Below are 23182 nucleotides of genomic sequence, written 5' to 3' on the forward strand. Positions count from 1 at the left end.
TATCATTGTCTATAAAGTGACTTTGATGTCCCACAATATTGAATCAGTCCTATATCAATAATGCAATTCAGATGTTTTAATAGGATTGGTTAAACCATTACACACATGCAGGTAGAATTATATGTGTTTTGAAATATGTTTTTGTCCATTTTGCCATACTTTTCATTAAATGGATGTGGTTTTGCCATGTCCATCACTGCTCAGCCAACTTCAGCGAGTTAAAAAAGTAGGTAAATTAAATTAAAAAAGATTTTTAAAATATTCTTATTGTCTTCAACAAGTTATTTGACAAAATAAGTCATCTTAATAACTTTTATTTTGTTTATATAATATTATTATTCATTTTTCTTGTGTCGTTGAAATTGCTGTTCACCCTGTCCTGATGTAGTAAATGCCCCTTTAAGAGGCTCGCTGATGTACTCTGGCATCCCCGTGCTCATTTTGCCTTTCTTCAGAGGAGGTTAAAACATCTGATGTACACAGTAACTTTATATTTAAAAAATTCTGAAATCTAAAATACAGCTTTTAAACTGTGTACAAAGAGTTTAAACAGAGGAAAATCTTTGCCAGCTGCAGGTACAGCGTGCGTTGAATAAATGCTATCTTTAGCAAAAAATGTCCTCCCTGTCATTGTCCACCCTGTCACAAATCCTTCCATGACTAGGTGGACATATGTGTTGTTATTGACACTTTATGTATTTATTTAATAATATATTGTTAATTAGTTCATGTTTTTATGTTACAACACTTATACACACACATACTGCACCAGTTGATGCGATACATGAGTGGACAATACAAACCTTTCGGCAATATCTGTCTCAGTCCATTTATAGGATATCCCTTTAAAGTCTATATTATGGAGCTCATTGACTGCTAGAAATAAAAGCACAGCCCTAAATATTTGTACATATATGTGAACATCTGTAATCTAATTATTTACTTTATTCTGAATTTTGTTTTTAATTTGAAGGACAATATTTGTTTTTTTTTCCCATGAATTTGCATATTAATAAACCCTAACTGATAACAGAAGAGGCGGCATGGTGGCTCACTGGTTTGCAGTAGTTGGTGAAAACAAGTTGAATTCTTGAAAACTTTTACAACTCTTAAATATAAATCCTTTAATATTTCTTGTTGTACCTGTTGTTTTTCAAATGTTCCTCCATATTTAGTTCACTAAATAAAGCCTTTGTCCACTCTGTCATGCCAATGTCCACCCTGTCATCTTGTTTTCCACCTTCATGTTCAACTATTTTATTTTTCAACTATTTTTTGTTTTATTTTCATAAACCAATTATTTCAAACCTCCGCAAAACATCTTGTGTGTTTCTTAATTAACAAATAAGGGCCAGTTAATATTGTTTAAAAGTTTGACAAAATAATTTAGATGTTGAGTTTTATTTTGAAAAGAATGTGCAACAATTGCATATTATATTGGGAAATAATGTTTTGTCCAATATTTAATTTATATAAATAAATTCTAAATAATTTATAAAAACAACTATGTGGTTAAATAAAAATATCAAAAATTTTTTACCTTATACCTCAAAGGCACTTTATATTGATAATGACCCATCTAATGAATGAGTACTAGTATCTACTAAACTGAACTAGCGTCTAATGAAGAAGCACTAGTATATATATTTTAAAAGCACTAGTATCTAAAGAATAGGCAATTGTGTGCAATGGATAAGTACTATTATTTAATGGAAAAGGTACTAGTATCTAAAAATAAGTACTAGTAACATGAAAATAGATTCTAGTATTGGTTATGGATTTAATGTTAAACGGCTTGACATACTTTGCTTTTGTTGTGGGCTTCAGAAATGTTTGGCATCAAGAGAAATGCACAGAAGAAATACTTGTTCAGAAAAACTATTTAAAGCAGGAAATTGTTAAACAGACACTTAATGTTGGATAAGCATGTTAAACAATTTGCATTTAAATAATTACAGATCATTAATTTGAAATATTGTAGAGAATTAAATGCTCAAGAAAATGATTCTCTTTGTCGACCTCTGCTGACACATTTTAATCACAACATCTCTTCTGTAGTCACAATCTTGATCTTGATTTTAAACCTTGTAAAACCAAGATTTCTCAATAATATTATTTTTCCAAAATAATGAACAAAGCTGTCTGTGCTGCACAACACATTTCATATTTACACAATGTCAACATGACTTACTGATTACAATAGGAGTGCTTTAGTTTTGTCATTTTCAAATCCTCTTTTTCACTATAATCAATATCTGGACAATCTGAAACAATATAATGACGTCATTTTCATTTTACTGGTCATTGCATATAACAACAAGCCAGTGTTGTGAAGTCAGTGTGAGTCTGTGTGTCTTCAGTGTGTGTTGATTGTGTGTCTGTGACGTTTCTCCTTATTCACCATCAGCAGATCCAGAGCAAACTAAACACTGAGTGCTGCAATAAAACACACACACACACACACACACACACACACACACACACACACACACACACACACACACACACACACACACACACTTGAAGTCAGAATCATTAGCCCCCCACCCCCTTTGAATTTTTTTTCTTTTTTTTCTATTGTTTATTTTATTTCAACAAGAATAAAAGCAGTTTAAAAAATATTTGACTTGAATATGTTCTTAAAGTTTGAAAACCTCTGGTTTAAAGCACAGACTAAAGAGAAGCTGAATTATTATCAGATATTTTCCATTTACACAGATGAGGCCTGTAACTGAACTTGAAAAAACAATAGCTGCGTCCCAAATCGCATACTTATGCACTATTCTACGCCATTTTGTAGTATAAATAGTGTAAGTAGTGTGTTCACACTAAAAACTCTAAAAAAATTAAGTGCACTTTAATTACCCGGATGATGCACTCATTCAGCCGCTAAAATGAAGTGTGTAATGATGGACACTTCACGCACTCAACGACCGCAGGTTTGCTCACATAGCGGAGGGGCGGAGCTATCGGACGCACATGTTGGATTACTTTATTATTTTGGATGGTAAAAGCAAAATTCTCCTACGAGAGTGATTATAGCGCCTCCCGATGGTGAATGCGGCAATACTCACGACAGGTATTATTTGATAATTCGGTCGTTTATTTCACTGATTTGGCAACCGTCAAACATCATCAGGGAAACGGTTTGAATTTCCACTTAGTAAAAAAACATAAGTGTGCCATTTGGGACGACACTACATACATATACTATCCTGTTGAGTGTGTAAGTGCATAAGTACATAGTGCATGAGTGCATAGTGTATAGTGTGCCATTTGGGATGCAGCTATACTCACAAGTGTGTAATGTTTCCAGTTTATTATGTGGGTCATCCTTCAAATCAGAGAGCAGCTTCTTTGTGGAGTTTGATAGATTATTCCAGGACAGATTCAGATCTCTCAGGTGTTCAGGGTTTGATCTCAGAGCTGAAGCCAAAACAGCACAACCTTCATCTGTAAGACCACAATTCTTTAACCTGTAGAGAACAAAGACCATCCCATTCCTCCTTCAGAAATTTGTTCATTTTTATCATGGCTTATTTCATACAAATAGACAAAAAGAAATTAAACTATGAAGAGCATAGTAGGTGCAGACAGAGAAGCAACACTTTACTGATACTTTACACTGTTTCACATGTGAGAGCCAAAGATGATCTTACTCCAGTTTCTCCAGTTTACAGTGAGGATCCTCCAGTATAGCAGAGAGAAGAGTCACTGAATCTCCTAGATTATTCGTAGACAGATCCAGATCTCTCAGGTGTTCAGGGTTTGATCTCAGAGCTGAGGCCAAAGCAGCACAACCTTCATCTGTGAGACCACAATAACTCAACCTGTAGAGAACAATGACACACTCTTCACTCTCACATCACATCAGTTTACCAGAGAATCAGTTATTAATGAGAAAGTAAAACTTCACTGCAGATTATAAGATAAATATATATTTGTGTCTGTGCAATGAATGAATGTAGTAATCTTCTATGTCCTGTGCTAAATCATTTTAATAATGACACTGTTTACACTATCAGCATTGCTGAATTAAATCTTTATCAATATGTACACTATCAGTGAAATGTTTGAGATAATTATGATGTTTTAGTTTTTAAAAGAAGTCTCATCAGCTCCTCAAGACTGCTTTTATCCCATCAAAAATACTGAAATTGACACGTTTTTTTACGGTACTGTGCAAAGGTACAGTGGCAGTCTTGGCCATTTGTATTTTCACAAAAAAGGTTTAAAGTCAGTTATCTCTATGTTTTCTGTAGGATGTCAGTTTGAAATATCAATTTACATGTCCTAACATTATTTCCGTCATTGTAATTCTAGAGTGAGATTTTTGTCTGGCAACAGTCAGTGCTCCATACAGAGATCTGATCTGATCATCATCTGTCTGGAGTGACATGAAGAAACAGAACAAACTGAGACAAACTCAATCCAGAAGAACTCTGGAAACATCTCGAGGAAGCTTCAAAAAACCTTCTTGCAGAGCTCCATGAAAGACAATGGGCAAGTGCACCAAGTGTTTTAAATGCAAAGTGTACTCACACCACGGGCCCTATCACACACCCGGCGCAATGTGGCGCAAGATGCGGTGCAATACTTGTTTGCTAGTTTCAGCCTGGCGCAAGAGTCGTTTTGAGGCGTTAAGCCATGCTCTTTAAATTGCAAATGAATTTGCGCTCATATGTGCGTCTATAGGCGTTCTGGTCTAAAAAGGAAGGCGTTCTGAGGCGCACTGCTCGTGCGTTGCTATTTTGAGAAACTATAATAGATTTTTCATTAGACCAAAACATACCCGGTCTAAGCTCCGTTGCGCCTCGCTAACACACTGCTTAATAGTCTACACACAACATGTAGAGCAATAAGCAAATATCTTTACATATGAAAAAATTAAAATATTAAGCATAGAGAATAAATTAATTATTTATAGGCTAATTGATGTCTGTGCGTAAAGGTTTCCCTATCCACGAGAGCGAAAGTGAAAGTAAATCGATTATCCCTCATTCTTCACACGCGGTACATGCTCTGTTTAACTGTTTTCTTTAAAATAAAATAAAAACTATTAACTGTTAACTGTTTGCTTTTGAAATGCTCAGTTTTTCCACTTCCACTTACTTTATGTCCTGTAAATAGCAAACGCGCTTATGGCGCAACGCAGCTGGCTCTTAAAGGGAATGGGAGATGAGACTCTGATTGGTTTATTCTCAAAACACACCTATAACTCGTTAAGAAAATAAACTCAACCCTTTTTAGACCATGCGCCATGGCGCAAAGCGGATTTTCCCGTCCTTAAATTAGCAAAAACGCGTTCTGACACACACTGAAACATTTGTGCCCTGCGCTTTCCGTTTTGCGCATGGACCGTCAAAATAGAGCCCCACATGTTGACTTAATTTAGTTAATATAAGTTCATTGATAAAAAAAAATGTATTTCTGCATTATTTTTGAAATCATCCTCATTTTATAGCATTTTTACACAAGTGCCTAAAACTTTGACTGGAACTTTTGTGCTGGAGCTTTGCAGATTTTTTGAAGCATCTTCAAGATGTTGTCAGAGTTCTTGTGGATTGAGTTTCTCTCAGTTTGTTTGGTTTCTTTATGTCACTCCAGACAGACTGAATGATGATCAGATCTGGTCTCTGTGTGTGTGGAGCACTGGCCATTCTCAGACTCCTTGTGCAGAAATAATGCTTGGAAATGTAAGTTGATATTTCAAACTGACATCCTACAGAAAACATAGAGATAACTGACTTTAAACCTTTTTTGGTGAAAATACTAGTGGCTTCAGACTTTTGCATAGTACTGTATATATTTAGTTTATATTATTATTACAGAGGGCGACGCAGTGGAAGGTCGCTGGGTCGAACCTCGGCTCAGTTGGCGTTACTGTGTGGAGTTTGCATGTTCTCCCTGTGTTCGCGTGGGTTTCCTCCGGGTGCTCCGGTTTCCCCCCCCATCCAAAGACACAGGTGAATTGGGTAGGCTAAATTGTATGTGTGTGTGTGTGTGTGTGTGTGTGTGTGTGTGTGTGTGTGTGTGTGTGTGTGTGGATGTTTCCCAGAGACGGGTTGCGGCTGGAAGGGCATCTGCTGCATAAAAAACGTGCTGGATAAGTTGGCGGTTATTCCACTGTGGTGCCCCGGATTAATAAAAGGGACTAAGCCGACAAGAAAATCATGACAAAGATAACATAAATCAGTTATTAGAAATTAGTTATTAAAACTAGTATAATTAGAAATGTGCTGAAAAAAATCTGCTCTCCGTTAAACAGAAATTGGGAAAAAAATAAACAGGGGGCGAATAATTCAGGGGGGCTAATAATTCTGACTTACTGTATATATATTTTAAATATTAAAAGTGTTTTTGACTGGTATTGTATGCTTATTTAATAATGTGTCAGTGAGAGCTGATATATTATTAAAGATTCACATTATTTGATTCTGTGTGATTATTAAATTGCAAAAGAATGTCTTTAGCCCTATCATGTTGATGTGTTTTATAACATCTCTTTTTTACGAGGTGGGTTGTTAGCCCAACACTCAACCCCCAACCTGTACATACACTACGGACAATGTAGTTTACCCAACTCATTGATAGCGCATGTGCTTGGACTGTGGGGGAAACAGGAGCACCCGGACGAAACCCATGGCAACACGGGGAAAACATGCAAACGTCACACAGAAATGCCAACTGACCCAGCCAGGGCATGAACCAGTGACCTTCTTGCTGTGAGGCGACATCACTACCCACTGCGCCACCGTGCCGATAAAACAAACAAAAACACCTTGCATCTACTTTATAATGTGTTTCACATGTGAGAGTCAGATATGATCTTACTTAATTTTCTCCAGTTTACAGCGAGGATCCTCCAGTACAGCAGAGAGAAGAGTCACTGAATCTCCTAGATTATTCACAGACAGATTCAGACCTCTCAGGTGTTCAGGGTTTGATCTCAGAGCTGAAGCCAAAGCAGCACAACCTTCTTCCGCAAGACCACAATTACTCAACCTGTAGAGAGCAATGACACACTCTTCACTCTCTCATCACATCAGTTAAACACTAAATCTATTATTAAAGTACAAACTAATGACACAAATCAACATATTTAATAAACTAAAATGTCACAAATGACAAAACATGATCAGAACACACCAATCTTTCAATCCACATAATCAGCTATTTGTTGTAAATAACACAATGAATATTTATTTGTATGTGTGCAGTGCATGCACTAAACTTATTTGTCAGTTGTCTCCCATTGTTTAAATGATTTTCCATATAACACTGTTCCATATCTCACTGTTAACATTACTAAAATGTGCTGTGCTGTTTATTTCAGTAGTAATATGAACATGTTTAGTGAAAACTGTGGGATAATTAAGGTTTTTATGATTTTAAAAACTGTTGCCTCCACGACACGGATAAGCAGCAGATAATGAATGATAGAATGGATGGATTTACTTTAAACTGTTTCACATGTGAGAGTCAATTATTTACCCCAGTTTCTCCAGTTTACAGCGAGGATCCTCCAGTACAGCAGAGAGAAGAGTCACTGAATCTCCCAGATTACTCCAAGACAGATCCAGATGTTTCAGGTGTTCAGGGTTTGATCTCAGAGCTGAAGCCAAAGCAGCACAACCTTCATCTGTGAGACCACAATCTCTCAACCTGTAGAGAACAATGACACACTCTTCACTCTCTCACATCACATCAGTTCAGTGAATCTATTATTAAAGTGTAATTACAAACTAAAAGCACAAATGAACATATCTGATGGATCATTAGTCTGAGGTCTAAAATGTCACAGAGAACAAAACATGATCATTTGAGGAAAGTTTTATTTAAGCAAGGAAAACATCTAATCAGTGTAGATAAGATTATAACAAAATCATGAAATAATGACGCTGTTCTAACTTTTCACATTTCTAAATGTCCTGCTCTGTTTATATCAGTAGAAATATGAACACGATCAATGAAAACTTTGAGATAATTAAGATTTTTAATGTTTTTGACAAAAGTTTCCTCAGCTCAATAATGAAGTGTTATCTAATCAAAACAAAACAAAAAAACTTGAATATTGTGGAATATTATTACAATGTAAACATTTATTGTTATTATTATCATGATTATTATATCTTCTTCTTTTTACTTTTTGGCTAAAAAAATATTTTTATTTGTGATTACACATTAAATTGATTTAACCCAACTGTGAAATAAAGATTTACATTTACATTTTATTTTGGATTTCAAGTATATCCTGTTATTTTTGAAAATTAAAAAAAACTATTATTTTTCACAAAATGCTTTCAGAATTGACATTAAAGATTGTAAAGATTTAAAATCTTCATGATCCTAAAATTTGACTGAGAGTGAATGTGTTGTTTATTGTGAGAGCTGAGATTAATATTAGTTAAAAGAAAAAGAAAACCTCAAATAATTCTATACTATGTAATTAGTAAATTGCAAAGGAAAGCCAAGCAAACATTCCTTCTACTTTGCTTTATAAAATGTCTTTATATTATCTACTTTATATTGTGTTTCATGTGGGAGTCAAATATGATCTTACAACAGTGTTTCCAGTTTACAGTGAGGATCCTCCAGTACAGCAGAGAGAAGAGTCACTGAATCTCCTAGTCTATTCCAGGACAGATCCAGCACTCTCAGGTGTTCAGGGTTTGATCTCAGAGCTGAAGCCAAAGCAGCAGAATCTTTACTTGTAAGACCACAATCACTCAACCTGTAAAGAACAATGACACACTCACAAACTTAAGCACAAATTAATGTGGTAATCTTCTTTGTACTGTGCTAAATCGTTTTAATAATGACACGGTTTACACTATCAGTATTGCTGAATTAAATGTTTATCAATATGTACTATGTACTATTATGTACTATCAGTGAATGTTTGAGATAATTATGATGTTTTAGTTTTTAAAAGAAGTTTCTTCAGCTCCTCAAGACTGCTTTTATCCCATCAAAAATACTGAAAAAGACACATTTTTTTTACTTTATATTTTGTTTATGTTTTTATCACCTAATCATTACACAAAAATGTATGAAGAAAAAAACACGTTTTGGAAAAAAATGAACGCATATAATCATTTTTTTAAAAATATTGAATAATTTTACTGGTAACGTATGAATTATTGATTCGTTTGTGAGAACTGATTTTTTAAGATTCACATTATTGTGAATTATTATCCTGCTTTGTTTTAAAATTTACAGCAAAAACACACTTATGGCAACAACAAAACCAGTTTGCATCTTTTTTATATTGACTTTCATGTGTGAGAGTCAGATATAATCTTACCACAGTGTTTCCAGTTTACAGTGTGGATCCTCCAGTACACCAGAGAGAAGACTCACTGAATCTCCTAGTTTATTCCCAGACAGATACAGATCCCTCAGGTGTTCGGGGTTTGATCTCAGAGCTGAAGCCAAAGCAGCACAACCTTCATCTGTGAGACCACAATAACTCAACCTGTAGAGAACAATGACACTCTTCACTCTCACATCACATCAGTTAGGGACAGACCAAGCTGATGTCAAATCAGTAGAATCAATGAAATCCAACTGTGTTGTTGCCTCACATTGCGTCTGCACCAAAAAAACTGCATGTGAACAAAAAGCAGGGTGGGACACTAATGCTATGTTCACACCAGACACGAAACATGCAGATGAATCATGCTATTCACACGTAAATAGCTGCATAAACATTTGAGTTTACTCGCTTCATTCGCGCGTCAAACCCTGCTTCATTCGCGCATCAAATCTGCTTCATTCGCGTGTCAAATTCACTTCAGAACAGACGCGGATTCGCGTGATGGGCAGGGCTTCTGTCTGCCCGGTGTCTCTAGCTTCATTGCTAAATGGCTAACATGGGTTTTATGAAGAAAATAACAGTGTTTATGTGCTTTATGAAGGCTGAAAAACAGCGTCGACACGTTTAGGGCTGTGTCTGATTCCACAAGATCCTTTCAGAGTTGCATCCAGCTCTGTGAGCTCATAAACTCATCCAGAAACTTAACCTGGATGACAGAGGCTTTCAGCAGTGCTTCTGACTGAGCCGAGCCTACTTAGATGAACTGTTGTCATGGTCGGCTACAGGATTTCCCTCGGGACACCAACAACAGGTGCTGCTTCACAATCACACCCCCACAAGAGCAAGCTCCTGATTGGTTAACACAGCGCAAATGTACGCTCAAGTTCAGATTTTTGAACTCTAGCGATTTGTGCGAAAACGCGCATTAAGCGTGTCAAACGCCCAAAACGCTCAATTCGTGCCGCGCCATTTGCGCATATCGCATCGCAGTCCTTACGTTTATACAACAGTTTGACAGCATACTCGTGTATATAAAAAGAAAATAAAAAACGGAGTGTAAAAACCCTTTTGTAAGAATAACTATTTTCTTCCACAATTCATTCACATCTACAGCTAACATCAGAACAGCAGAAGCCATTACTATTTCACCAACGTCACTTTAGAGCTAGTGTTTGAATGGTTCTCAAGCATAATATCTAAAATGATGAAAAAACAGGTGACTTTACTCACATTTTAAGATTATAAGGTTGAACTTGAAATGAAATGTCATCCGTCTACAGAGATACCTTCTTACAGTGTTACAGTCAACAGTATTTCTTTTTGTAATCGGGATATCACAATTATTAACCCCGAAAAAAGCAGCGCAATCACTACCAGATTGCTGTTGTGTTTGTGATAAGAAAAAACGCTAAACACATGCAGGTTTTTCTTCTCTCTTTCTGCCAACACAACACACATTCCTAACATGAGAGTCCTGTCTCACTAATCATAGCTACCCAGGGGTGCTACAGACTGTACCAAAAAGGGGTTGGGGGTGAAATTACAAGGGTTTTCTGGGAGAAATAACAAAACAGGGAAGGTTGCGGGAGATTGGTCTAAAGTACGCGAGACTCCCAGTAAAAACAGGAGTGTTGGCAGGTATACCAGTTTATTATTGATTTGATTAGCTGTAGTTAGAAATTAGGCTGTTTTTATCTTCTAAGGGCATATTATGCGGTCCTGTCACCATCTTGTGGATGGACAACATCAACTGTCCATGCTAATGGCCACAGACTTGCTGTCTCTCAGAAATTATATATATATATATATATATATATATATATATTAGGGATGTAACGGTATTGTAAATACCGTCATACCGCAATATTAATTTTTTTCGATATTACCGTAGTCGCATGACTCTGTAAAACTATAGGTCTTCTGAGAAAATTTGCTCAGGCGAATGAAGCGAACGGGAGGTAGCGAAAACTACAATTCCCATCAGCCCAGGGGTGGCCATCATCCCTTGCGGTCTGTTGTCACTACAGATACAGTAATGCGGAAATGGAGTGTGCTGCTAGAAGCGGGCATCAAAAAGAGCTGGAAATGATCGAACCTGAAGCGGGTGTTGTCGCCGCACGCGTACTGAATAGCTGTGTTGTCGCGTGCGTTCTGATCAGCTGTGTTGTCGCGCGCGTTCTGATCAGCTGTGTTGCCGCGCGCGTACTGATCAGCTGTGTTGTCGCGCGCGTACTTTGAATAGCGGTGTTGTTGCGCGCCTACTGTAAAGCGGGGGGGGGGGGGGGGGGGTTTGGTTGAGCGCGCATACTCAAGAGCGGTGTTGTCGCGCGCCTATTGAAGGGCGGGACGGAGGGTGTGACACAGCACACTGTTCAGATTGATACAGACATGAGACCTCTATCTCACTCATGGCTTGTCCAGTCAAGTGGGGGAAAGACAATGCACAACGTTACCCACTGCTGTCAACCTGGGCCAAGTCATATCTCTCTGTCCCAGAAACCTCAGTCCCAAAGAGAGGGGTTTTTTTCTGTTGCAGGGGACATTGTAAATGCCCAGATATACCAGCTTTTACCAGATTATATTTATATGATAATTTTTCTTAAAACCCATAAGTGAGTGAGTGAGTGAATAAATGTTGAATGTGATGAGTTTTCAACAATACTAAATTAAAACTTTATTTTTTTACATGGTTTAATAATTTTTTGTTATTAAAATTGAAGTTCCTGTTTCAAAGCTTACAGATGGCTAATTTGTATGTCATTGACACTTTTGGCACTTTTTTGCAGTATTTTCATAAGTTTTGTTTTTTCCTGTAAATGATTCAATAAATACCGTACCGTGACATTCATACCGAGGTATTACCGTACCGTGAAATTCTGATACCGTTACATCCCTAATATATATATATATATATATATATATATATATATATATATATATATATATATATATATATATATATATATATATAATATAAATATTTGTCAAATTGTAGAGTGTCCACTGGTTGTTGTGGGTGGAGTAATACATAAGGGTTGAGGGTTGAGAGGCTGGACTAGTGCTGTTATTGCAAAATATCACACGGCTATCAGCCAATATAGAACCATACAGAACTGTTTTTTGGACAGAAGGGATGACAGATGACCACCACCAGTCTCGCCATCCAGGCGCTGGTCACACAGGTATCTGTTAAAACATCTTCATACTGCCGGTGTCCAGCAGACTGTTGCAGCAGCTAACATTAGCCCACCTGTTGTGTCGGATCCTGATCAATCTACTAGATCTTCAGAGCCTCGTCTTCCACCTCCAGCCTTTTTAGCGAAGCCATTTCCTTTTCAAAAGAGCTTAAAAAGTTATTCGATAGAGCCGTGGCGGGCAGAGAGGCGACCTGGATGCTTACAGAGTTGCAGCAGGGGAATCCGTGTATTGCTGACTACTCCATTGAGTTTCGTACTCTGGTGGCAGAGAGCGAATGGAACACGCAGGCGCAGTGGGACATCTTTCTCCACGGGCAAGCGGACCGTATAAGACGAGATCATTGCTCTTAACGTTCCTAAAACTCTGGACGGGCTCATCGATCTGGCTATCCATGTGGATTCTCGTCTACAGCTCAGAGATAGACACACACACGCTCTGGAGAATTCCCCTCTTCCAGCTGTCACTGTACTTCTGGGGCTGATGGACACGCCCCTCTCGGAACCCGAACCCATGCAGATGGGCCGCTCTAGGCTGTCGTTGGAGAAGCGCAGACGGCCTGTGTATGTACTGCACTGGTGCGGGTCACATTGCAGCTCAGTGCCCCGTAAAAAGCCAGAGCCAGTCAGTAGGTAAGAGGTTACTGACAGGTGGGGTATCTTTGGACAAATCCTTTCTTGCAGCCACTTATCTGAAGGTTAATTTGGAGTGGTCATCTGGGAATTTTATAACTCAAGCACTTATGACTCTGCTGCGGAGGGAAATTTTATTGACTCTGTTTTAGTTCAAAAACTTAAACTTTCTGGGATTTCTCTCTCCCATCCTATATCTGTTCATGCTCTCAATGTTTTTTCTTTCCTTTCCATTACTCATTTAACTGGTCCTGTAAGACTGATCACCTCTGGTAACCATTTTGAAATTATATATATTTTTAACAGAAGCTCCTGTCACTCCAGTGGTCCTTGGGCATCCTTGGCTGGTAATGCACAATCCACATATTCAGAGCTTTACATTAACACCCGCCAACCCGCCAAATGAGGATAGATTTCAGCTTTGGCGGCTAAGACAGCCGCTCCCACTAGCCCCACTAGCTCCCACTTTTTACATTGTAGTTTTCTTAAAGCAGGGTTCGACTCGACAATAAGGATGGCTCAATATGCGTGCAAATGTGATCTTAGAATCTAGAAACAGCACGACTGAAAACAACTGTGTTCGCACGAGACAAAGCAGGTGAATAGGCTCGTTTGATGTGTGCCCAGGGCCGGTGCGTCCATAGAGGCGATCAGGCTCCTCAGTTATGTCTGCGACACCTCCCCCGCGTCCTCAGATATATTCGCGCATAGACGATAAAATAGAGAGGGCGGTGTCAGCGTCACCTCCATCAGCACCCACATGTCCTCAGTTATATCCGCGCATAGGGCGGCAGAATTGAGGTCCGCGACACCCGCGCGTCCTCATTATATCCGCGCATAGGGCAGCAGAATAAAGAGCGCAGTGTCCGCGACACCTCCCTCCCTCAGCACTCGCGCGTCCTCAGTTATATCCGCGCATAGGGCAGCAGAATAAAGAGAGCAGTGTCCGCGACACCTCCCTCCCTCCCTCAGCACTCGCGCGTCCTCAGTTATATCCACGCATAGGGCGGCAGAATAGAGAGGGCGGTGTCTGCCAGTCCATGACACCTCCCTCCCTCCCTCCCTCAGCTCCCGCGCGTCCTCAGTTATATCCGCGCATAGAGCGCTGGAAAAGAGTTCCGCGACACCTCACTTCATTTTCATAACCGGTCACTTTCGTTTTCACATTGGGGTTGAGGGTGGCGTGATCGTCCTCTGCCTAGAACGACAGTTCAGCTTGCTCCGGCCCTGGGTGTGCCTCACCCATTAAACGAGAGCAGGCGTCTGCTCGCCTATGGCAAGCCGTTTTAACATTTAATTATTTGTTTTGACTATACATAAATATATTTAGAGATATCTCCTGCTCTCGTTTACAATGCAGTCACGGCGAGGCGCACCTCAAACGAGCCTATACGCTTATTTCACGCGCCCGCCATTTTAAAGAATCAAAGCGAGGCTGCGGTGGGAAGAAACTTGGAAGTATAGGTCCAGCACTGTAAACATTGCAGTAACACGCCATGTACTATAAACCTTCAGCTGTTGCAGAGATTTCAAAATGCAGAAATAGTGTAACCATCACTTTAATATTATTCAGTAAGTTTATTTTAAACAATTAAAAGCAATTTAGTATCAAACAAGATCACAATCTCAGTGATACCCATTATACCCCCTCGTTTCAGCAGTGTGTTTTCACACCTCTACTTTGGAAAAAGTCAGAAAAGTGGGCGTGTCCAGCTCTGTTTAGGGGGGAGTGTCGGAGGAAGAAAAGAGGCTTGGTGTGGGAGTGTCTATTTGGGCGCGCTGAATTTCAGAGTCAAAACACACAACCACAGCGGACAATGTGACTGTGTTTACATGGACATCTGTAGTCGAATTATTTGGCAAATGATTAAATGGTGGACTTTAACTGCAGTTTGGCTCTTTCATTCAGGGAATTCATTCATGTCCCTCCCAACAAATGTGATTTTTGATTCGAGTAGCTGCTCTAAGCGTGTATTTTTCATGCAATGTTTGATACCGCACGGCGAATGAGAGAAAAAAAACCCTCCGCATTTCCCGGAAACTTAGATGCACACGGCAGGTAGCGTCAGAAAGCCGCGTGTGTTATTCCGGTCACAAAATCCAACACGAGGTTATAGTTTGGTTGTTACTGTTAGTGCTAACTTGTTTACTGTTGCAAAGGGCTCTTTAATCACCCTTCTTAAGGACTGTGGACTGTTGCTGCCACCTTGTGGAAGGACTGAGTATGTTTAGAATGTTCCAGAAAGTTTACCATGCGTGTGTCAGTCGGTAATAGTCTGCAGAGCATGGAGCACATGAGAAACCTCCTCCTTTTCTAGCGGTGTTATTTAATTGTGTGCGTGCATCTAAATGTAAGTTTCTTCGTTCCTTAATCATATTTATCATGTTGTTTAAGGGTTATCACCGTGAAATGTTTAGTTTAATTATTTAATTACTTTGTGGTGAAAAGTCACCTAAGAGCCAGTTTTATACTACCTAAATGCATGATTAACATCTGTATATAGTTTATTCTTATTTTTTACATCAAGCGGAAGCATATTTGCCTTTCATTGAGTTTAGTTTAAGGTTATTAAACGATTTAACGATGTTGCCGTCTAGGCTAAGAAATGCATAGTCATACTAACGCATGTGATATACTGTGTGACGTCAGTATTGCAAGCGGTCGTGGGTTCGATCCCCGGTCGGACCAAAGTTGAGAAACTGCTATAATACAGGGGCGGACTGGCCATCTGGCAGGGCGGGCACTTTCCCGGTGGGCCGACGTACTTTTTGGGCCGGGCTGATCATCGTTTTATGATCTGATAAGCCCATAAAAGGCTTAACAGCCTATCTTTTTTTTCTGCCTTATTATTGACGCTGCTGTGATCTGTGACTCTTTGAAAGTAGATGCTTTTTTTCCCGGACAGACAGACCGGGCCGGCCCATGTGACACTCTGCAGCCCATTGGCTCTTTTCGGTATTGACATTAGGCTGGCCCAATCACAAACTCCTATTTTGGACTCCGTGTGAGCGTGCGTCGTCTGTGTGTATTTGTCAAAATAGTTGAAAGTCAGAGAGAAGAAACCAAGGGAGGCGCAGAGAAATCGCGGGAAATACACCGGCGTTTCATTTAGCGATTCTGAAAAGTTCTCTGTTCATTCTAGTACACGGCTAAAAGCGCAAATCACGTGACCACACACATGAACACTCTCTGCCAAGAGCAGCAGAAAGTAGTTTAGCAGGTGAGCATAAACCCCAGGTGAGAGTAATAGTGCATATAAGACAGTTCATCTGCTGGATGATCTCATCTCACTATAGTTGTTAAACGTGATATTGAATTCATCTTGTTGTCTCTATCTAACAATTCTTATGTCTTTTGAATCACTTGTTCTCAGTTAACTGTTTTGGCTGTGCAAAGATAAGCTGATATATTAATTTATGTAACCACATACACTGATTCTGCACATTGACTGATTGCTTACCTTTATCGTTTAAATTTAATGTACGTTATACTGTTATAATGGCCATTATTGATTATTAAAACTGATATTCTGCAAAAGAGACGGGATAAAGTTAATTATTTTAAATGGAAATGAAAGAAGGCAGTTATATTTAAGCCCTGTTTTGTTATAAATATGGAGAGTGAAGATGATGCCCATATACATTTGTAGCTACACGAGGCTGTTTGGTGTCTGTTACTCATAATATCAAAATGAAACAAATTTGACTTATATTATGTTTTCATTGTTTAGATAGTGAAACAGCAAGCAGAATGAGGTGAATGAGGTTATAAAGTACACTGTTCCCTTTGAAGGTTTACCCATGCATTAGCAGGTAGTTTTTTATGTTTATTATTGAATATAGGCTGAGGGAGTGTATTGAATAAGCTAAATTGGCTGTAGTGTATGAGTGTGTGTAAATAAGTGTGTATGGGTGATTTCCAATATTGGGTTGTGGCTGGAAAGGCATCTGCTGCATAAAACATGCTGGCACAGTTGGCAGTTCATTACACTGCAGCAACCCCTGATAAATAAGGGACTTATGTGAAGAAAAATAAATGAATGAATAGTGTATTTTTTAGAACTCAACAAATATCTTTATGGACAGTATACAGAAATTAAATTGAGATTAAAGTTTGTATTTATTTATTTATTTCATATATATGGCTTTTGTGTTTTATAGAATACGAGTTGATAAAAATATTGGACGTGCATAAATAGATAGCATTTTGATTGAATTTAGTGGGCCGCTCTGGCCCAAAATGCCAGGGCCGATTTTTTTGCCCCAGTCCAGCCCTGCTATAATAAGCTATATAAAGTGAAGAATAGTACTTCTAAATCTTATCTAATGTCTATACCTATTTTTACTGCTCATTTATCTATTGTTTAAACTAATGTTTACCAAATGTTTATTGTATTTGTATACTGTGATTGAATGTTAATTATTCTTTGTTTCTACTTGTCTGTAGAACCCCACACCCACACCCTTACCCCAACACCTATATGTCTGCTTATACTAATGGAAATAAATCCAAGTTAGACAATAAGCATCTTCGTCGCGTTTTGATCAGACGTACCACAGTGATTAATTCAACTTAACCACACTATCAGCTACATTACATTTACACTCGTTGCAATAGTTTGTTTGATACGAATAAAATACGAACTGAATAAACAAAGAGCACTGGTCGCTCACTTACCAAATCTGTAGAGACAGGACAATCACCAGCAACTAGAGCCGCGTCTTTATTAAGAGGAGACTACAAGCGAATCCGGATCTCAGCGTTTGCAGATGAGAACAATTCTCAGGTAAACAATAATCCTCCGACACGTAAGTTATTGTTGTCGCGCGTCGCGTACACTGTAATCCACACGTGAGTCTGCGCTCTCACAGAGAGAAAATGAAAACGAAACTTAACTGCAGCAAACTATAAAAGCAACACTTCACGCTTGTTTTGCCAACACAACGTGGCGTCTCTGCCGTCTACACTCTGACAGTAATGAATATTAATGAAGTTGCACAATAGAGCGCGCTGATTGGTTTGAACCAAGCCTTACTCATGCATTAATGTATCACGCTGTAAGACGTAATAAGACACACTCAGGCACAGACGTCCAGTCTGCACGCTGAAATGCACGCTATTATGTCATGGCCTTGACGCAGCTTCAAAAATTCGTTTCAACCCGGAAGTACGAATTTGCTTGAAATAACGCAAAAACAACCAATTTACACTTTTTAGTGAAATATAGGTGTCCTAATAGTGTTTTTAGCAGTGTGGGACACATATATGACTGTCAACAGCTCAAAAATGTGTTTTGGTGTTTCGTAACCCTTTAAGTGTCCTGCTAGGCTTCAGCTCATGGCACTAGTTAAACACCGTGAGAACGCTTTCCTGCTTCAGCCTATATGAGTGATACCCGGTGAGTGATAAAACACTGCAGTCCTCTGCAACACACCCTCGTGTTGTCTGTAATAGTGTTGTCCCGGTACTGAAGTTTTAAACCCGGCTATTTCCCGCTAACATAGAAGCGCCGCTGAGCGCGGATGTCTCGACTGATTTTCACGGCTTCACGCTTCAGTCTCCGTGTACCTGTGTTTGGTTTGCGCTCAGTTTACCGCTCTTCACCCAGTGCAAACACAGATACACGGACTGGAGCGCAAAGCAGCCGTCAAGATCAGTTGAGTCATCAAGTAGATCGCTCGGCTCGTCTGTGTTTGTGCTCAGTATACAGCGGTGGGTGAACTGATGACCTTCTCGGCCAATCACAAGCATTTCTGTTGAGCACGTGAACACAATGGCAAATCAGTGCTGTTTAAAGAAAGCCATCAACAGTGCCTTAAATGTTAGCGTGAAATTGCCGGTCTTTCTTTTAATTCAGTATCGTGACAAGTCTAATATAGTGAAAGAATCAGTTTATTAACCCAAGTTTGATAAATGGCATCTAAAACGTGTGTTTGGGAAAGAAAACGTTAGCTAACTAGTGCCATTTCCCTTAACTTAGCTGAAAATGAGCTCTGATATCCCTTTTTACATTCACCATTCATTCAGAAGGGACCTTCGGGTCACCCGGAAGGCGGTGAAATGATAAATTTGTGTCACTTTATCTCCGCTGATAAGATATATAGCCAGTTACACAACATTCCTATGTAACTCCCAATTATACTTCCGGGTTTCTTCCCACCGCAGCCTCGATTTCGCTTTTGAAAATGGCGGCCGCGTAAAATCAGTCCATTGTCTTAGTAGCGGCACTTGTGTTTTGCATGCATCAACTCTCACTATCTTATTCTCTCGAGATTTAGTGAGATTTCCGTTTTGCACCTTACCACCAATGACTGTAAAAAATATGGACGACGCGACAGCCCCTTTTCCCATTGAACGCCTTGAGGGCAAAACGCCTGCTTGACGGGCACAAACTGTCGCAAAAGACTGCTGAAATTGGAGCCTTGACATGTGCAGAAGGACTGTCTGATGGAGCCAGAGGAGGAGCCGCGAAAATGAGCAGAGTCGAGCTTCCAACCAAACGCTTTATGTAAAAATCAACCACGCCCCCCGAACTTCTCAGCATGCGTTTGCTGTCATATCAACACAGATGGATATAATAACGTTAAGAAATATGAGGGTTTTTTATATTCAATCGCGCCAGCTCCGGGCCGCAGCGCATAACCTACTCGCGGCGTCGCGGGCTGATTCCGGCTCGCATGCGGCAGCGCCGGCTCGCTCGGCCGCCGCATCTGGCTCGATTGACTCGTGCTGGAATCGGGCAGTGAGTCCAGGCATCCGGAGTAGGTCCAGCAGAGGTAGTCAGTCTGAGCTCTGAGGGGTAAGTCTCTGGCTGGAATCTAGCTGGAACTGGCCCTAGTGTATTTTGCTATCTGGGTGGCTAGGCGTACGTGTATCAGCAAACTAATAAAGTCCGAAAAAAGCCCTGACCTTAGCGAATTAACAGTGTTCCACCAGGATCATGTATGTCAGAAACTGTAGTTTACTGCTGAACTTATTTTTTCATGGAAAAATAACACAGAAATCAAATAATAACACTTCAGTCTTCCGCCGATGCTCAGATGCGCTGCTTTGAGAAACTGTCAATCACAACTGTCAATCACGATGACACGCCCAGCATTAAATTACTGCTAAAAACAAACTGTTTACAAAAATGAAGATCTGCACCTATTTCAGCACAATAACCAGTGCCTTAATCGACCAGAACCATCTTTCGGGACATTTTATTGCAAGTGTAATTAATTTTTTTATTTGGGCTCAAGTCTCCTTCATTAACACGGAGGCGGGCTTTATGACTTGTACTGAAGCCAGCCCCCAGGGGGCGATCTAACGGCCGAGACCTTCACTCAAACGCAGGCTTGCGGCACACTTGCTTACCACGCTACTCTACCGCAACCTGCTGGCATAATCTAAAACTGCGCTCTCTTTATCACAATATCTACAGTAGTTAGTGTCAGAAGTAACCTGGTGCTAACTCCTTCTTATTTACATTTCCTTTTTAATGCAATATATTTACTCATTGTGTTACAATGACAAAGCAGTCTGATTACCTATGTATGTATGCATATATGTGAGTATTGGATTGATTTTCATGGAAAAACGCTGCATAAAAATTACAATACAAAATTCACACAAACATACAAAAAGTGAAAATGACAATAAACAGCACTTTAAACTGAGAGAGAAATAAAATAGAGCACATGCACATCCTAATGATTTATTAGTAACATTTAGTTATATTAGATAGGTCACGTTATGTTTAACAAAGATTTGTTTTGTTTTTGTTTGCATGTAAATCTAAATGAATAAACATATGTAATGCTCTTTATGACTATTTTAATTATCAACGAAAATACAAAAAAGGTATTTAACAAAGCCAGGTATAAACTTTTGTTAAACAAGATAGAGAATAAAGTGTAAAGTGTCAGTCTCATCCAATTAGCATTAAGCTGTGTCGTCAGCCAGTCGTTTCCCATCATGCTTTTGGTAACGCAGTCTTTTGAGAGCAACTGCGGCCGACTGCTTAATCCGAGGTACCAGCCTCGCAATAGCGAGAGTTTTTTAACGCACGTCAGCGTGACATCAGAGCGAGGCGAAGTCAAGGCGGACGCATGTCTAACTGGCATGCATCTTGCAGTGATCACCGGTGATCAATTCTGCGCAGATTATGGCCATATCAAACGAGCCTAATTACGTATGGGAGGATGATTACTCACGCGCACAGGTGATTAAAAAAAAAAAGAGACTAGACAAAAACGATGCTAGTGTACCCACAGTACTACTGCTTTTAATAGCTCAAGATTGAAATATATATATATATATATATATATATATATATATATATATATATATATATATATATATATATATATATATATATATAATACAATAACATTTTATTTATGTGAGGTTAACCAACCATTTGTGTGTAGTAACTGCTGATCTGGGACAACACAACATCCAAATCAAGTCGTTTTAGCATATCAAAGTCACATTTATTTATATAAAATATATTTTCCAAACAACAATATTGTGGCTAGTGAAAATGGCAAGTGGCTAGTAATGTTGGAAATCCACTAGCCACAGTGGCTGGTAATCAAAAAAGTTAATGTAAAGCCCTGCACATATTAATTGGAGGCAGGAATCAATAATTTCTTGGAGTGAGAGCTGTCATGCCACGTGTTTGTTGTCTGCCTGTTCTTTTGTGTCTCCTTCTTTTTTTTTTAGGAAGAACACATAGACCTGTCAAACCTGCAGTGAGTACCTCGACCTGAAGAGATTGTTCAGTAAGTCTCGAGCTGCTTCTCTGCCTCTGCATTGTCAATATGACTGTGCTATAAAGTTATTGCTAGGTACATCTCCACCTAAGGGCAAACTTTATTCGCTCTCCGCTTCAAAGAGGGAGGCCATGAAGAAATATTTTTTGGATTCTCTAGCAACTAAGATCATCCGCCATTCTTCATCGCCAGCAGGGGCGGGTTTTTTTTCCTGAAAAAGAAAGATGGCTCCCTCTGTCCTTGTATAGACTACTGAGGGCTACTCTGACTGCCTTAACCTACATCAAGACTCAGTTTAGGTGGTCTAATGCAGAGCAAGTTGCGTTTGACCGACTAAAAAGCTGCTTTGTTTTAGCTCCCATTTTAGATCCAGTCCTCCAAAAGATTGAACTCTACGCAGGCACGGTGGGCTTTATTTTTCAGACGTTTCTATTTTTCCATCTTGTTCCGTCTAGGTTCTAAGAATGTTAAGGCCTGTCTCGAATTTTTGATCACCCCAACCATACATCATCTCCTGAATCCATCGTGCCACGCAGACTTGTTATCTCTTCTGTTACCGGGGAGATCGAGTTGAGGGTCCGCATGGCCTTAGAAGGGGTAATGCCTCCGCCTGGATGCCCACCGAGTTGTTTATTTGTGGCAGAGATATTACGGTCTGACGTCATCTGTTGGGGTCATTCTTCCAAGTTGGCCTAACATTTGGCTGTGAGTCTACCCTTGCCTCTAATTAAACAACAATTTTGGTGGCCACTTATGGCTCGTGACATAAGGGATTTTGTGTTGGCTTGCTCAGTTAGCAATGATTCTAAGACTTCAAATCGTTGTTCCGCTGGGCTTCTTCAGCCATTATGTTTAGAAATGTGTTGAAAAAGAATCTTCTCTCATTAAACAGAAATTGGGAAAAAAATAAACAGGGGGCTAATAATTCAGGGGGGCTATATATATATAGAGCCCCTGTTTATTTTTTCCCCAATTTCTGTTTAACAGAGAGAAGACTTTTTTCTAAACATAACAGTTTTAATTACTAATTTCTTATAACTGATTTATTTTATCTTTGTCATGATGACAGTAAATAATATTTTACTAGATATTTTCAAGACACTTCTATACAGCTTAAAGTGGCATTTAAAGACTTAACTAGGTTTATTAAGTTAACTAGGCAGGTTAGGGTAATTAGACAAGTCATTGTATAACGATGGTTTGTTCTGTAGACAATCGAAAAAAAATTGCTTAAAGGGACTAATAATTTTGTCCTTAAAATGGTCAAATAATTCTAATA

General features: G+C 39.2%; 1 protein-coding gene across 8 annotated transcripts in view; it reads right to left on the bottom strand.

Annotated features, from left to right (window-relative positions):
• Positions 1-1862: 1862 nt before the first annotated feature.
• si:dkey-121n8.7 overlaps positions 1863-23182 on the bottom strand; it is a 38890-nt gene continuing 17570 nt past the window's right edge. For all 8 annotated transcript variants that reach the window (XM_073924002.1, XM_073924005.1, XM_009291920.5 and 5 more), the window contains 7 exons: positions 9308-9478; positions 8564-8734; positions 7495-7665; positions 6835-7005; positions 3660-3830; positions 3298-3476; positions 1863-2436 (listed from right to left, as the gene is read on the bottom strand). In XM_073924002.1, coding sequence (XP_073780103.1) covers positions 2423-2436; positions 3298-3476; positions 3660-3830; positions 6835-7005; positions 7495-7665; positions 8564-8734; positions 9308-9478 — 1048 coding nt within the window. In that variant the 3' untranslated portion in view covers positions 1863-2422. The remainder of the gene's footprint in view (positions 2437-3297; positions 3477-3659; positions 3831-6834; positions 7006-7494; positions 7666-8563; positions 8735-9307; positions 9479-23182) is intronic.

This window comes from Danio rerio, chromosome 15 (genome assembly GCF_049306965.1).
Source record: "Danio rerio strain Tuebingen ecotype United States chromosome 15, GRCz12tu, whole genome shotgun sequence".
Lineage (NCBI taxonomy): Eukaryota > Metazoa > Chordata > Actinopteri > Cypriniformes > Danionidae > Danio > Danio rerio.